This window comes from Myotis lucifugus, unplaced genomic scaffold (assembly GCF_000147115.1).
Source record: "Myotis lucifugus unplaced genomic scaffold, Myoluc2.0 scaffold_308, whole genome shotgun sequence".
NCBI classification, from domain to species: Eukaryota; Metazoa; Chordata; class Mammalia; order Chiroptera; family Vespertilionidae; genus Myotis; species Myotis lucifugus.
The window spans coordinates 87,683-105,137 of record NW_005871356.1 but is presented as its reverse complement, the minus strand read 5'-3'; the positions used below and the strand labels follow the sequence as shown (position 1 = coordinate 105,137).

Here is a 17,455-nt window from a genome sequence, read left to right as displayed (position 1 = left end):
AGAACATTTTAATAAAAATTAATATTTTTTCTTGAACATTAACTTATCAGATACTGAATAACTGCACAAATTAATAAGTCTAATGCAAATAAACCGATTTTCCTTGTTCTCCGAAAGCAAAATATTTCCTGTTGCGTACACCAAACAAGTCAGTACAAGCCTAACGATGTGGCCATCGGCTGCTAAAATATTCTCTGCTAATATTAATGGAGAGAAATGGTGCACCTTCGTGTAAGGCGCATAAGAGAAATGAATGCAACACGATTATAGTAATCAGTGATTAGTGAACGTTGCAGTTCGTTATTAATAATTATGTATAACAGGATATTGTAAAAATTAAGTTACAAAATTTTTATTAAAACCTTTCTTACATACCATTATATTGGCTGGGCTGCAAAAATATTCGTTGTGGGCCCCAAGTTTGACATGCTTAGTTTATATTATACCATAATATGTCATTAATGGGAAACTGGGCCTGTGATTAAATCCATGCTTAAACTCTGAATGGCAACATGATACTTTTAATATGTAATAAGTTTAAGTTTCAACACAGCCTTCAACATACAAAAGCAAACATTTCCCCCCAAAGACCTTCTCCTAAATTTTCTGAAATGGGTTTCATATGCTTGCTTCTGTGCTACTCAGATGTAAGTACATCTTTATTCTAAAGCAAATGCAACACTGGCATGTTAAGTTCTCAGTTTTACCTTTAATAACAGGCACCCCGTCTCTGTCTGACACAACAATAGCATGAAGCCCTTCAACACTAGAAAGGAAAAATATATAACATTTCACTTTCTGAAAATGTGTACCTCAAAGTCATAATGATAATTTTCATGTGTATTTCTGAAAAATCATGGAAACTCAATTCTTGACAGCATAAACTCCTGTTTACTAAAACTCTTCCAGAAATTGAACGAATGTGTATCACTGACAATATATCTTTACAATTTATAGTTTATTGATGAAGAGCTAAAACATAGTTGATTTTCCATTAAAATTGCTAATTATTCTGTGGTTTACTGAAGTATGACAGGTTATTAGCAGTGGATACAATGGCAAAGACAAACTTTTTCTTTCATTCATTCTAATAACAGTGCCCAATATTTGTGGCACTGAATATTTATAATACCGTGCTAAGCAAAAATAAAGTCACTGTCTTCACAAAATTACAATCTAAAAGGAGAGTAACTATCCATCAAATAATCTCGCACTAACAAATATAAAGCTACAATTGTGGCAAGTGCCAATTAAGTGATATGTGGGGATATGAGAGCCTATAACGCAGGGGAGAGGGGAGGGAAGGCCCAGGTGGGTCAAGGAAAGCTTCCCTGAGGAAGTGAAAGCTCAGGTTAGGTGTTAAGGCACTGATTAAGAAAAGGGCACAAAGATCATCCAAAGCTGAAGAAACTGGATGGGAAGAATGTAGGTTATGCAGCAATCCTTTCAGCCATCCTATATAATAAAAGGCTAATATGCAAATCGACTGAACTGAGGAACGACAGGTCGCTATGACGCTCACTGACCATCAGGGGGCAGACGCTCAACACAGGAGCTGCTCACTGGTGGTCAGTGCCCTCCCATAGGGGGAGTGCCACTCAGCCAGAAGCCAGGCTCAGGGCTGGCAAGCGCAGCAGCAGTGGCAGAAGCCTCTCCCACCTCTGTGGTAGCGCTAAGGATGTCCCACTGCCAGAAGCCATCAGTCGCACATCCCCTGAGGGCTCCCGGACTGCGAGAGGGCGCAGGCCGAGCTAAGGGACCCCACCCCCCTGAGTGCACAAACTTCATGCACCGAGCCTCTAGTGTCTATATAAGGAGCAGTAAGCAGAATGGTCAAGACTATACCTCTGAAATTAAAAAGGTGAGTTGCACCCAGGTTCTCCTGCTTACTATTTATGCTACCATGGGCTAGTTATAAAACTCTCTAAGCCTCAGTTAACAATCTGAAAATGGGGATAAGTGTACTTTTTGGCTATTGCAAAATTCAATAAAATAATACATGTAGAGGTTGGTACATAGTTTACATTAAAATACTAATTATTATTAATATCGGGGTATCATCTGTGCACCCTGATAATGATACAATTTATCACTACAGTTTAAGTATCAAATTATTAGTAAGAATTGCTAGAGCATAAAAGTAGTGTCAAAAATTATAATGAGGAAACATTCTCAAACTTTCAATATTTATGTAAAATCTAGAGCCTTGTAACTATATCATATGTAGGTTGCAACTCAGAAATATGTTCAGTGTTCCTACTATATAACCTAGAACTATCAGTCCTTATTGTGTTAACCTTAATATTTTAACTAAGCAATGAATAATATTCACATTAACTTATACTCATATTACTGAAATTATGCTTTTAAATCCCACTGTCAAAAAATGTTTGTCAGAGAAGTGTTATTACAATTTGAGAAAATGTTACAAACAAAGCCATTTATCTGCCTCACATTAAAAATAAGATGAAAAAATTGTGTATATTTACTATTATTTTCTATTATCATTAAATCCTAAAAGTATCTATTGATTGAAACATAACCTATGTGATTAATACATAAAACAATATATTCTTCTAAGTTAAAAACTAGATTACAGAAAAATATATCCTACAGATACTTGAGACACCCACACACTACTCTGTGCAGTTACCAACGGCACCATCTCTTGAAATAGAAAAAGACTGGTAACCTAACTAACCATCAAAAAGAACAAGTTAAGTAAGTTATGACACATAAATGCAATGGAATACTCTGCAAACAAAGCAGCAGCTCTTCATGTACTGGGAAGGACTGATCTCAAACTTACAGATGTTAAGTGAAAAGGCACATGGTTTTGAATAGTGTACAAGAAGCAACTTATACAACAACACGATGTAGGCATTTGTATGTGTATATTACAATAGATTAAATGTTTGTCACCCTCCAAATTCATATGTTGAAACCCTAATCCCAATGTGTATTTGGAGGTGGGGCCTTTGGGAGGTCATTGGGCCATGAGGGTGGAGCCCTCATGAATGTACTTAGTGCCCTTATAAGAGGCTAGAAAGAAAGCTAGCTAGTTCTCCTTCCCTGTCTGAGAATATGAGAAGTCTGCAATCTGCAACCCCGAAGAGGGCCTTCACCAGAACCCAGGCATGCTGGTGCCCTGATCTTGGGACTTCCAGCCTCTAGAACTAGGAGAAATAAATTTTGATCATTTTACATGTAAGAAATATCCAGCCTGGCCAGTGTGGCTCAGATGGCGGAATGTAGATCTATGAACCAGGAGGTCATGGTTCCATTCCCAGTCAGGGTACATGCCCGATTGCTGGCTCAATCCCCAGAAAGGAGTGTGCAGGAGGCAGCCGATCTATGATTTTGACTCATCATTGATGTTTTTATCCCTCCCTCTCTGAAATCAATAAAAATAAAAAGAAATATCCAATCTCTGGTACTTTGTATTATAGCAGTCTGAGACCTCTGTGTATACATGCAAATATGTATGTTTATATACATGTTTGCCTGCAGGTAACAATGGGTGCCTATGAGAGGGGAACTATGTGGCTGAAGGGCAGTGATGGGAAACTTCTCATTCTATCTATGCCCTTCAATTAACTTTTGAATATTGAATTTTATGAATGCATTGCCTACTCAAAAAATAAGCAAATTAAAAAAACAGGTAAAGAGTACTACAAAAATGTTTTAAAAATCTGTGTCACCATAGTTACCTTTTTTCTTTTCGTAGTAATTAACTTAAATGCCAACTAAAGCACCAAAAGAGGAGGTAGAAATTAAAAAGATCTCCTTTTTAATTTCAAATTCACCGAGATAACTGTCCAAAAAAGTAGAAAAATTACTCACATACTTAAAGTAACCACTTAAAAGAAATCAGGTCACAAATATAAAAGGTGTTTTCCATTCTACACACAGTCAACAAAGAATAACCGGAATAGATTTTTACTAATAATTGAAAAAATATATAATGCATTGATAGGTACACTATACTTTCAGAAGAAATAAATTGTATGAAATAATCTGTAGAAATCTAAACCTTACACTTACTAAAACATTTTTTTTTAAATATATTTTATTGCTTCTTTACAGAGAGGAAGGGAGAGAGAAAGAGAGTTAGAAACATCGATGAGAGAGAAACACCGATCAGCTGCCTCCTGCACACCCCCCACTGGGGATGTGCCCGCAACCCAGGTACATGCCCTTGACCAGAACCGAATCTGGGACCCCTCAGTCCGCAGGCCGACGCTCTATCCACTGAGCCAAACCGGTCCTGGCACTAAAACATTTTTTAACATGTATTTATTGATTTCAGAAAAGAAGGGAAAGGGAGAGATAGAAACATCACTGATGAGAGAGAATCACTGCCTCCTGCATACCCCCTACAGGGGATCCAGCCCGAAACCTGGGCATGTACCCTGACAGGGAATCGACCCGTGACTGAGCAACACCAGCACGAAAACATTTTTATCCCCCCTCCCCCCAAAAGCAAATGTTACATTGGTAATCAAAGATATCATACTTAGTTTTATTAATACAGTAATGAAACATTTGGTTATTTTAAAACACAAAGTTGTGACTATTTAAGCCTGAGACTGCTTGAGTCACAACTAGACTTAAAAATACAAATACAAGAACTATATTTAACAGAGAATTAAAAAAAACCAAAAAACTGACTTCGTTGAGAGGCATAGCAGTACAATTAAGAGCATGGACGACCCACAGCTCTGAAGCTAGGCTGCCTGTGTCCAAACCCTTAACTTACATACATCTAGCAACAAATCAGTGTGTATTCTAATATTTTTCTTTATAAATGCTCAATGATATTATTTCTCCATTATTTTGGCTCTTGGGTTGCAAACCTATCATCAAGAAGAAATGGTCACGAATATGAATTAAACTAGCCTCAGTCATGATGAAAAAAAAACCACCACTTTGTACTAATCATTTTCTTTCCATTATGAAAAGATTTTCATTATGTTTTTACAAATATCAGCTATGCCTCCATTTCTGTATTTTGTCATCAGTGTGATATTCCCCTGCCCATCACCAATTTTAGCATCCTTTCAATATGCTAAACTTTTAAGAAGGCAAATACAAATACAGAAAGCCCTCATTTTTGTAAAGTTCCAATTTAGAAACATTTTAATTGCCAGATTAAATAACACCATTCCCCCTCAACAGCATGGGTCAAATTTCAGTAAGTATGATATATTAACTGAATAATTATATAGAGTACTAACTTCACTATCTCTTTAGTTCACACATTACTATATAAATAACTGATATAACAGACACACATTGTGATCAATAAGTAGTCACATCACTTTTTTCAGAGTGTTGGTGATTGATTACTGAGCATCTGTCTGATTTATGCAGAGAACAAAAACATGCAGTATTATCTCATTGTCCAGTGATATTTAAAAAAATAACTGAAATAAGGCCAATTAAGGTGAAATATAGCAAAGAAACGAAAAGTGGTAATACTGGAAGTGAAATTTGAATAGAAATTAAATGGAGTTAGAAAAGAAATAGCTGGCTGAGAGGTTGACATTATCATTGTTCTGCACAAAATGTACAGCCAGAGAACTTAGTGAAGGTGGACTTAGTGACATAAATGAGAAAGTGGTTGTGATGAAAAGGATAATGGAACTGACAGAGGAAATGACACTGGCAAACAAGCTTCCTATTAAAGAACTCGCGGAGATATTTCACAACACTGGACAACACGCTGAAAGCTGACTCAGACTTAGGAGCGTGCCAATCTGCCATGGCACAGAAAAGCTGCCTGTTCCTTATCTTAAGCATATAGCTTTCATATGTCTTAAGGTATATGGAAAGAAGTAGGCAAACACTGTTCAAACTACTCCTGGTAAGTTTTTTTACAGAGAAATAAATGTACTCTTGTAACCTCTCGAGGCCCCATGTTATTTATCTGCAAATTCGAAGGATATTATTCATGCTACCTAGGGCTATGTTAGGTAAAGTGCTAAACAACAGCATTATATACACACAATATTTAGTCTAAAATAGCAAGAAACAAAATGCTACATAAAATTAACCGTTATGCAGAATTTATTTAATGACAAATTAATAATTTTTTACCTTGGTAACTTTTTATACAGGAATCGCTTTAGGTCCTGAAAGAGAACATTAACAAATCATGTAAAAACATGCCTTGTACTAATTCTCTAGATCCTGTCCTATTCACATTTCAGGGACCTTCAGTCATCATTCCTAACCTTTCTTGTTTGTGTTTTCTTTCCCTTTCTGATTTTGATACTGGTTGTGTGACTTGAAGCAAGTTAACCTTTTTCTCTAAGCCTCAGTTTCATTATTTGTTGAGTAGGGACAATAGCAGAACCTAGGTCTTAAGATTGTTTTTAAAGTTTATTGAGAAGATGCATGTAAAGTGATTAGCATATCTGGAAATGGGAAACACAAATATATATTAGCTGTAAAATTGCGTCATACTTTCATATTATTTCAAATCCTGGTGCTATTGTTGTGTTCACTTGAGAATATATTATGAATATCTTTCCATGTATACACATCACTTTAACAATCCTGGGTAAATTCATTTATTTCTCTGAAATTTAATTTCCTCACATGACTAAATATATGATGTCAAGTGTTTAGCATGTGACATAATTACGACAAACGAAATAAAAAACTACTTTACTTTGTCTCATTACACTCTCTCATCTGGAGAATTTCATTGACAAGCAGGTATCAATTAAGAGCTCTACAAAGATAAATACGATACCTGTTGTTTTGAACCTCTAAACCCTACAATTCTCCAAACCTTAATGTTCATTTTATTTCATGTTATCACCACCAGTTTACCTTTCCTCTCATTTTAAACATACACAAGAAAATCTCTACTTATCATGGTGCCATCTAAATTCCAAATTTCACAATCACTTTGTTCCCACTAATGGCACTACCAACCCCATTATTCAGGTTTGAAACTATGAGTAATAGTTAACCCTAACCTCACATTTGTCAATTTTAAATCACCTGTGAAGTCCAATGTTTTTAAACCGATTTCTTCTCCTTTTCAATGGACATATGGTTTACTTTCATTTTACTATTTGTGACTTGCACTAACCTCCCAATTTGTATACCCATCTGATGTTTCTATCCCATGCAGTCTACACAGTGCCAAGAGTCATATTTCCTCCTTCTCTAAAGCCATAATTGCAGTAATTTTCAACCTTTGCTATGGATAACATGAGGAGCATTAATACACACACACACACACACACACACACACACTCTGATGCTGGGGTTGGAGGTGCTCCCCAGATGATTCCCTGTGCAGCCAGGTTCAGAACCAATCTTTGAAAGGCTCTCAACTGTACATTGAATTATGTACAAACTAGAGGCCAAATGCACGAAACTCCTGCGGTGGCCACCTCTGCCTCCGCCCCCACCAACCACTGTGGCTTTGTCCGGAAGGAAGGAAGTCCGGTCTAATTAGCATATTATGCTTTTATTATTATAGACGATTCTTTAGACATTTGAGACTCTACAACAGTGGTTCTCAACGTTCCTAATGCCGCGACCTTTTAATACATTTCCTCATGTTGTGGTGACCCCCAACCATAAAATTATTTTCGTTGCCACTTCATAACGATAATTTTGCTACTGTTATGAATCGTAATGTAAATATCTGATATGCAGGATGTATTTTCATTGTTACAAACTGAACATAATTAAAGCATAGTGATGAATCACAAAAACAATATGTAATTATACATGTGTTTTCCGATGGTCTTAGGTGACCCCTGTGAAAGGGTCGTTCGACCCCCAAAGGGGTCGCGACCCGCAGGTTGAGAACCGCTGCTCTACAACATGGCCTATGACTAAGTTTACAGCCCTGCTTCCTACCACTCCCTCATACATATCCTTAGCCCCAGCTAAACTGGACTATTCACAGCTCTTCCATACATACCTCTCCCTAAGTCTGCTTAGATTATTCATTCTAGTAGTAATATTCTCCCTCTCTTACTTTTTAAAAAGTTGCCACTCATCATTTAGAGCTAATATCAACCACCAAATACTCCAATCAGGCTATTCTGATAGACACAAACCAGAGGTAATCACTTGAAGTTTTCACACAGTAATGTATGCATATCTATGATCCCTTGCATAGTATTTTTTTTAAGTTGTAAAACTCTGAAGGAGAGGAATTATACCTCAATCTTCATTATTTCACCCCCAGCCCTTATGACAGAAAGCTTTGCAAGGCAGATGCTCAATAGAAAGTGATTTGATTATGCCTGACTAATAAGGTCTCAAAAATATAATGGAAGACACCCAAAAATGGAGAGATAAGGGCAGTAAATGTTGCTTAATATTGAAACACATAATCTTGCAATCTGAAAAGAAATCAGACTCATATTAATGCTGAATGACTATTTAGTGTAATGGTTAAGAGCATGGACTCTGGAGCGAAACTGCCCGAGTTGGTATCTTGACTCCACAAGTACTAGCTGTGTAACCTGAGGCCCGTTACTTGACCTTTCTGTACCTTATCATCACAGGGGTGACAGTGCCTACCGCGCAAAAGTTATAAGAAATGAATATATGTTCAATACTTAGAACACCCAGCATGTACGTAAGCAAAGTAACAGGAGGTAAAGCATCACCATGCGTGTGGGTATTAATGCACGCTGTTTCTAGTAACTAGCACAAGCTACCTAAGCTTAGCATTTGACTTGTGTTACTGCGCTAAAGAGACGTCAGTTGGAAATCAACTAAAATCGCTACAAGGAACCTAGAAAGACACCATGACCACTGCTGAAAAAAAGGATTCCGAGCAGCAAACCACAATTTAGAAACTCAAATGGCAATGTTCAGAGCCTCTTATACCCGCGGGATTTGGGGAGTACGAACAGGCGCCCTGGTGTCCTCCACCCCCATTCCAAGACCCACTCAGGACCCCGGCAAACCCATTCATATTAGCCGCTCACTGCAGAGCCTACAGAACATAATTACGGGGGCGGGGCCAAACAAAACAAATTTCTACAGGGGAAGTGCTCCCTCTCCCCGCCCAGGAGTCTCCTCCAAACTCTCCACCCTCTCCCTCCTCCTGTGCTGGGGGGTAACTCACATCCGCCATGATGCACCCCTTTCTCCCGCGGGTTCAAGATCCACGCCTGAAAAACAAACTCCTGGTGACTCTCCCGTCAAGATTCCCTCGCGCCCCACCGCGACCCTAGCAAGCGGCAAGAACCCGCGCCTCCAGGACTGGCGGACACCGAAGGGAGCCAGAGTTCCCGGACACCGACATGCCTCAGCCCACTCCACCTCCCCAGCCCCCTGGATCGAAGTCCCCAGCGAAGGGGAAGGCCGTCCACTCCTCTTCCAGCTCAGCGCCCGCGCCACCCGCGGGCCCAGGCCTGACCATCCGGCAAAGGGGCCCAGTTACCCGGCTCTTTGCGCAGCAAGGTTCGTGGCTGTCCACCGCCTCAGGGACAAGCTTCCAAGACAGGTTCCTCCGCAAGCCGCCGTCACATGACTTGTGACCTCCTCTGTGCTCCAGGAAGCACTCCCTACGCCTCCGACGCCCGGGGACGCGGCATTTCCGGGGAGGGTCAACGGACACCGTGCGCGCGGGGCTGGCGTCGCGCCCCGCCCCGCCCCGCCCCGCAACTCCGGCCCTCCGCGGGCTGCTGCCTCCCGCGCCTGCGCAGACGCCAGGCCGCGTGGCCGCTGGGATACCAGCGGTTCAAGTTTGAACCGGATCGCTGCGTGTTTTGCCACCGTAAGTCTAGCGAAGAGATTTTTTTTTTTTGGTGCGCAGAGAGTGTATGGTTTCCATTCGGTTTTCGGGATGCGGTATCATAAAACCTTTTCTTCCGTTGGAGAAATGTGAAGGTGTGCACAGCAAGCACCAGGTTGCGGTTATTAGAAGCCCCATGATGTCCTAGTCTTGGCTTTCCCGTGACCGGAACCTTCCCCCTGCGCTCAGTCCCGGCCCCCTGTGCCCCGCTCGGGGCTCCCGCCCTCCCTGCGATTTCCCTGTTACTCTCATTGCAGGTCCCGCAGGAGGCAGCGGGACGGCTGAGAAAAGCAGCTCTAGACCCGGCGCCCCGCAGCCGCCGGCACCCGCCACGGCTCAACCGCGCCCCCCCTCCCTCCTGTTGCTGCCGACACGGCCGCACTGGGCCCAGCCCACTGCGCGAGAATGCAATAAAACTTCCTAAACTCTCACGAGGCCTCGGCCTGGCTCCTTGCCGGCAGGGACCCCACAGTTTGGTGCTGGAACCCAGGATGCACAGGAGCCCGTAGGGACCCCCACCCCCGGCTGCGGGCTCCTCCCGGCTCCTCCTGACCACACCGGCCGCTCCAGTTTGCGGTAAGAGGCACTTGACCTTCTGCTTTGCTGGCTTTGCCCCAGGAACGCCCGCGGGCCCGGGGCTGGGGTTCACTTCCGGGCCCGGGCCTGACCCCCCACCTTTATTCCAGCCTCCTTAAGGTTGTCACGGTCATGTTACCCCTGTTACAGAAATGTATCAGGAAAATGGCTTAGGTAATCATTGGCTTTAAAATCTCATAGAGCCCTGACCGGTGTGGCTCAGTGGATTGAGCATCGGCCTGCGGACTCAAGGGTCCCAGGTTCGATTCCAGTCAAGGGCATGTACCTTGGCTGCGGGCACATCCCCAGTGGAGGGTGTGCAGGAGGCAGCTGATGGATGTTTCTCTCATTGGTATTTCTAACTCTCTCTCCTTCTCCCTTCCTCTCTGTAAAAAATCAATAAAATATATATTTTTTAAAAAATCTCATAGATTTAAGACAGTAAGTGTAACTGAAATGAAGGGTTTTTGGTAAAGTTTTCCAGTTCTTGACTCTCTGTAATCAACCTTCTCTCTTGTCATACTTACTCCACCCACCAGATCCTCCTCCTGCACTCAAAGCCCCCTTCCACCGGCCCTGGCCCTTTCCAGCAACCCTGAGGCTTCTGGTCAGTCCTTCCCCGGCTGTCCGGCCCCTCAGGCCCTCCCTTCCCCTCTGACCCCCCCAGCCCTCCTCCCACTGCCCCTCTGTCTCTGGACTCCACCCCTTCCTCCACCCCCTCAGCCTTCTTACTGAGCCCCATCTCACTGGTTCCAGACAGCCCAGCCTCCAGCCCTTTCCAGCGTCTGCACTGCAGACCCTTCCTACTTGGACACGTCCCCACCACCTCTAGCCCTTTGTGGGGATTCTCTCTCCACCCTCGACCTCACTGGTCACCTCCTTGGGCAACATGCCAACACAGTGCTTCTACGCCTGCCACTCACTCCCCCCTGGATCCTCCACTGGAACTGGGAGACTGGACATGCTTCCAGCATCCAACAGCCGGGGGACCCTAAAGCCCAGGTGGACCGGCCCACACCAGGTACTTCTGACCACACGAAGGCGGCCAAGTTACAGGGCTGTCCTTCCTCACTCCACTCCTCCAGGTTGAAGTGAGCCCCTGCACCCCCAGCTCCACCAGTCCGTTTGTATTGGAGTGTCAGCCTCGGACCAGCTCGCCTCAAGTTCACAAAAATTCCCAAGGAACTGTAAGTCCCGGACCTTTACCTAATCCCCTAAAAGCCAGGCTCCCCCCATTGCCCCTCACTGCTCTGTCTGTACTGGTCCCTGCCTCACTCTCTGCACCTCATAGCAGCTGTTCCTCTCCCTCTCAGCATCCACTCCCCACCCCCACGGAATCGTACCTCTTGTCTTTCCTGTGGGACACGTTCCTCCCAGAGGATTTTCTTGACTATTCCTGGGAACAGATTACAACCTGGTTAAACCTGGCCCCATGATTGACCAAGACACTATAAGATCTCCCCTCTTCTAGTGCCTGGTCTTCCTGTGGGTCATCCTTATCATCCTTGATCTTCTGATGTACCATTACCTTATGTCACCTGGTTGGAACTACGCTTAACACTTAGGGTTGTACAATGATCTCCCTAATCCTTCTCCCCTTACTCTGTACACAGATTTACCCCATACCTCTAAAAAACCTCCTAAGTCCTCACTATCTCTCTAGAACCCTAGACCTAACACATCACCTCCTCATTATAACCTGTTTTCCCCTCTTTTCAGCTAGCTACACGGCAATCCCAGCCTCCCTACATACATGGGCCGACTCCAGTCTATCCTTCCACTACAAGGTACATGGAGGACTCCCATTCCAACTCATGCACCTCGATGAAATTTATAACTTCAAAATCACAGAAATGACTAAAGGAACACTCACAGGCAGGGCCGTACAGTTACTCCAGTCATACTTAAACAACATAACTGAGCACTCCTCCAACAAAGTCCCCATCTTAAGACCAATAACAACCAACACCGTCATAGTATCTCAGGCCCCTCTCTGCATCAACAGGACACACCCTGCAGGAAAGGTTTTAGGATATCTTGATCAACGCCTATGCCACTTTACTCTTGAAATTCAGCCCTCTTTCAAGCGTTGGGCAAGTTATATAGTTACCCAAACAGCCTACTTCTCAAAACCTGTTCAATTCTCAGCCTGGCCTACCATCTCAGCAACCTTCCCAACAACTGACACTTCCCAGTTCTGTTCAGGTCGACCTCTTTCCTGCATTAACTACTTCCCCTGGCAGGATTGCAAATCACAATTACGTTCTAACTGCCGCCAAATCCCCTCCTATGGCCTCACACACTCCAAATTTTGGGTAGACACTGACAGAAAATATATATTTTTTGAGAATACCACCACAGGGGCTACACAGGTCAATCCTGAAGGCCCTTTTCAGCTCCTTACGGGGGCAACCTTAGCTGGAACTCTTTCTGTTTGGGAAAATGAAAACAACAAGCTCACTCACCTCTTCACCATCGAAAAAACCTTCTGCTTAAAAAATCAAGGAATCTTGTTACTGTGTGGTACCAATACCTATCTCTGTCTCCCAGCCAACTGGACTGGGACCTGTACCCTAGTCTATCACCCCTGAGATAGACATTGCCCCTAATAACCAGTCCTTTAAGGTTCTCACCGCTTACTCTGGGCCAGGAAGGACAAACTAGATGATAGGGCCACAAAAACTCTGACAGCTTTCAGAATCCTGGGGCACCTGGCCACAGAATCTAAATTGGACCTCTTGGCTTCTACGTTTAGTTGGATCCCTCTTAATGTTCTTTCTGGCACTGATCTTTGGCTCATGCATCCTAAGAGCCATTTCTTCCTCCCTCCAAAACTACATCCAGGCTATCACTAAGATCCATAGGGGAAATAATGCTTCTCCAGCCCTACACTAGATATCATCCCCTCCCTCAGTCCCTAACTAGGTAGGGACAGCTCTACGCCCCACCTGAGCAGGAAGAAGCTACAGAAGAATGAGATCAACCTCCCTCGTCAGCCCCAGTTCACAGAAGGAAAATAAAAGGTTAGAATGCTAGGCATATTCTGAATCATTCCCCTGCACTCAGTTCTTTTCCATTATACCCCACTTGGATCTCCTGCTCTCTGCGGTTTTCCTGTTATTCTTATTTCAGGTGTCACAGAGAAAGCTGACCGGCTGAGAAAATCGGCTTTAGACCTGACTTCCTGCACCTGCATCTGGTTCCTGGGGACCTTCACAAGACACAGATATCCCACCCTCCCTACTCTTGCTTGCTGACACGGATATACTGGTCTCAGCCCACTGTGAGAGAATGTAATAAAATTTCTTAAACTCTAACAGGATCTCTTTGCCTGCCTCCTGTTGGTGCGGACTTAACACCACCCACTGCTCTTAACTCATGGCCTTGTCTAAAGTGAATTGAGGAGCCATGGTCTTTATGGAGTTCTCACAGTTATCTATCTGTGCACCTCAATATGCAGACATTGGACAACCTTCTTTCACAGGCTCTTGAATTAGAAGGCTGTGCCTGTAAGGAATGCTATTTTTTATTTGGAGCCTTGCTTGTTTGCACATTTTACAAAAACCTACAGTAGATAGAAGGAAAATGAAGTCGAGGGGAACTTGTTTATGACTGGTCTTCAGTTCCAATCCCTAGCAAGAGTACAAAAAGAATTAACTCTAGCCCAAGACATGATGAAAAGAATTGGATATTTATTTTCTATTATTCCTGAGAAGATAAAATGGTACATATGTTACAAATGACTTTCATTATTATAAGTGAATTTAGCAGTTCCATAGCAAATGACCTGATTGAAAATCATTTCCTTTCCCTTATTTAAACCCTTAGCATCTGGGACACAGCTCCATTAATTTTATGCCCTCACCTACTCTAGTCTCCTAACTTAAATGATGGCATTCAAGCCTGCCTTGGGGTTCTACGTTTTTCTCTTATCCTGAGAGTAAATTCATTTTCACTTTCTACTTGGCCCTTTATATCAAAATAAAAAATTAGTGAGTTTTCCTATGTAATAAATATTAAGGTCTTATGTAATAAAAGAAAAAAAGGCCTTATAAAACCACATTTCCAGCTACCACCCTTTTCCTCTACTTTTATAGCCAAATTTTTGAAGTTTTTAATTGCTGCCTCCATTTATCCCAAACTCAATTTGATTATTCTTTTGGTTCTGCCTTGTTTATATCTCAAAATAATTTACTTATTTATATTCCTACTCTGGTCCAAGCCATGATCACCTCTCCTTTGACAATTTCCTGTCCTTCCTACATTCACTTTTGCCCTCCAGTCTTCACACAGCAACCAAAATGATATTTTAAAAACTCAGATCTCATAATGTTAAGTCCTTCCTTAAAAATCACAAAGGTTTTCTCCTTAAAGCCCAGTTATCACCATTATGGTTTATATATGGTCCTATGGAATCTGACTCCTATCTTAATTGTCTAACTTACCCTGGCTTCCTTATGCCATAACCATAAGTTTGTTTTCATTGCTGTGAAGTTCCTATGACTTTATCAACTTACCACACTCTGCCTGAAACATTTCTCTAGGGTTCACCTTACTGCTGCTCTCATCTTTTAGGTTTCAGCTTCAACTCACTTTGTCAGAGAAATCTTTCCTGGTCCTCCCAAAGTAGGTTAAGTCTTCTAGATATATGCTCTCATTGTACCTCGTAATTTTTCTGTGGCTTTCATCATAGTCATTTACTTGACATTTATCTTCCTTGTTAGATATAGACCTCATAAGGATTTTTGTCCTGTTCAGTGATTAATTCCCAGCACTCAGCTCCCTCCCTGGGGATACTAGGCATTCATTCATTTACTGAATGGTTGAAAGAAAGGGCATATTAAGAATATAAAACATGATAAAACAAATGCTGTAGAGTGAGAACAGACCTTTTTATTCATATACTGAGATAAACTTCAGAGACTGAAAGAAAAAAATCAAATCATTCAGAACATTCATTAAAATTCATTCTTTAACAGAGTTCTCAAAAAAAATTTAAGTCTGATATAACATTAAATATTTTACAAATCAGACATTTCATTTAAATCTAATCTTATAATCTTGAGTGCACTATAGACAAAGATTTCCTTTACCAGTTTCACTTCATTTAACTAATACAAGGCTTCCATTAAAATCCTACCACACCTTGAAAATTACCTGCAGCTTTTAAAGACACATGACTTAAACTTAAATGGAAAGTCTTATGTAGCAATTCAAAAACAAAACAAACACAAAAATAGGTAAGAAGCATTTCTTAATACAAATAAATTATAAAATATCATTTATGTGAGTTTATTCTCATTGGCATAGTTATCCAACTAAAACAATTCATTTTGAAATTGGTGCTTAACATACTCCAATGTCACTGGAAAATGCCTATCATTTTAGAAGTGCTTTTAAATGGCAACTCTCAGATGGGAAAGTCCCGATTCCTGTGCTGAAGTGAAGGAGACTTGTTCATATTCATGCCAGGCGTCATCTGTTATGCAGTTACTAGACAGCTTGGCAACCAACCAGTAATCCCAATTTTCAATAACATACTAAACTAAGACATTCCAAGAAACACTTCTTACCACCTACATATTTCCAGATTGCTAGATATAGAAGACACAATTATATATGAAGTATGGGCCTTACAATAGGAAACTTGAAAATATGAAAAATATTACACCAATGAAAGAATTCCCACCAATGAAATTCTGTGAACTGCTTTCAAAGAATATCCACGGCTAATGGAAGCTCTGCTCTGTGCAAACATAGTGTGGTATAAAATAATCACACATTTGAGGTATTAGCTGGAAAATATATACAACTATACATGGACACATCCACAGACTATTCACAAATCTATTGGCCCCCAAACCAGCAGATAATAAAATAATCACGTACCACAGGAAAAAGTTACAGGGAACTTACAAAAAAATGTGGTTACATAATCCTTAATATAAGGAGTATGTTTTGAATTGATGTTTGAGGGAAAATGTTTCCATTTATATGAAAGTACCTATTTAAATAGTAATAAAACCAAAAAGGAAACCTGAATTCTAGGACTGTATTGCCTCCCAGATTATTAAAGAAATATGCAAGAATTCCTTGAAGATCCTCTTCTACCCACTTTTTCTTTGTAATTAAAAAATACAATTAAAAGATTTTGGGAAGTTATTATCAGATGACTCCTCTTCACTGGTTTATAGAAAAATTTATGGATTTTAACTAGGCAGTAATCCATTGTGGCCAAAAGACAAGCCTTTTTAGCTATTTAGGAAAGATTAAAATTCTGGTTCATTGTTCATTTTTGGAAGTTTTTCTATTCTAATAAGAAAAAAGATTATGAATGCCATTTTAGTTTGCTTCACTTAGTATAAAGACAGTTATATGGGTAGTAGTAAACCCAAGCTTCATATGGGGAAGCTAAATAAACGCACTAATTTTCCTTTTGAACCACTTAGTCCTCTGACTTAATACTTACCGAACTGGAAAAAATGGCTAATTTGGTCCTCAGGCCAACATCAAAAAATATTTCACTGCCTTAAAAAAAGTGGGAAATTTACTTTTAATGAATATGTAGGAATCCATTATTAGGTAATATTAACATGTCAAGGGTATTAACAGCTGCACTTGAAAATAATGGAGACCAACAAAGGAAATCAAGATGTTAATCATATTTCTTGGTAACTACTTTACATACTAGTGTAACTGAAGAGTTAACAGGAAGAAAACTTAAGCATAAAAGTGCAATTAAAGTAAAGGGCTGGAATTTTACATTCCTGTTCATGTGAACACCTGAGCTGATACAAAGGCAGACTGGCTTAATGCCTTGGCATATATATGCCTTAAGGACCTTTTCTCTACCAAATCTTTGTAAATCATAAGCAAGCATGTAATGATTATGAAACAACTACTTATTTAAGCATTCAAATGCAATCTGTTTCTAAAATTATTGTTTTCATTTATTAGATGGATTATACTTTGAAATTTCTCATTGTTGAGAATTATCATTTCATTAAAATAAATTCTGAAACGTACAAATGTCTAGCACCTGTCTAATTGAGAACTAAGGAATAAAAAAAAAATAGAAGAAAAGGTATTATTTAC

The 17,455-nt window shown here is 40.9% G+C and overlaps 1 protein-coding gene and 1 long non-coding RNA gene across 8 annotated transcripts in view; one reads left to right on the top strand and one right to left on the bottom strand.

Annotated features, from left to right (window-relative positions):
* Positions 1 to 9,565, bottom strand: part of LAMTOR3 (late endosomal/lysosomal adaptor, MAPK and MTOR activator 3) — a 65,285-nt gene extending 55,720 nt beyond the window's left edge. For all 6 annotated transcript variants that reach the window (XR_002832038.1, XR_002832039.1, XM_023763922.1 and 3 more), the window contains exons 1-4: positions 9,431 to 9,565; positions 9,113 to 9,158; positions 6,100 to 6,134; positions 708 to 766 (exon numbers count right to left, since the gene is read on the bottom strand). Coding sequence is in view for 4 of the 6 variants with exons in the window: in XM_023763922.1 (XP_023619690.1) it covers positions 708 to 766; positions 6,100 to 6,134; positions 9,113 to 9,121 (103 nt within the window). In the remaining 2 variants the exon portion in view is untranslated. The remainder of the gene's footprint in view (positions 1 to 707; positions 767 to 6,099; positions 6,135 to 9,112; positions 9,159 to 9,430) is intronic.
* A 66-nt stretch (positions 9,566 to 9,631) lies between these two features.
* LOC111828240 lies at positions 9,632 to 13,677 on the top strand. Of its 2 annotated transcripts, none has more exons than XR_002832041.1 (4): positions 9,632 to 9,879; positions 10,042 to 10,360; positions 11,446 to 11,547; positions 13,296 to 13,677. It is a non-coding gene; the product is annotated as an uncharacterized LOC111828240 (long non-coding RNA). The 2 variants fall into 2 exon arrangements; XR_002832040.1 differs by having other exon boundaries at positions 13,275 to 13,677.
* Positions 13,678 to 17,455: the final 3,778 nt, after the last annotated feature.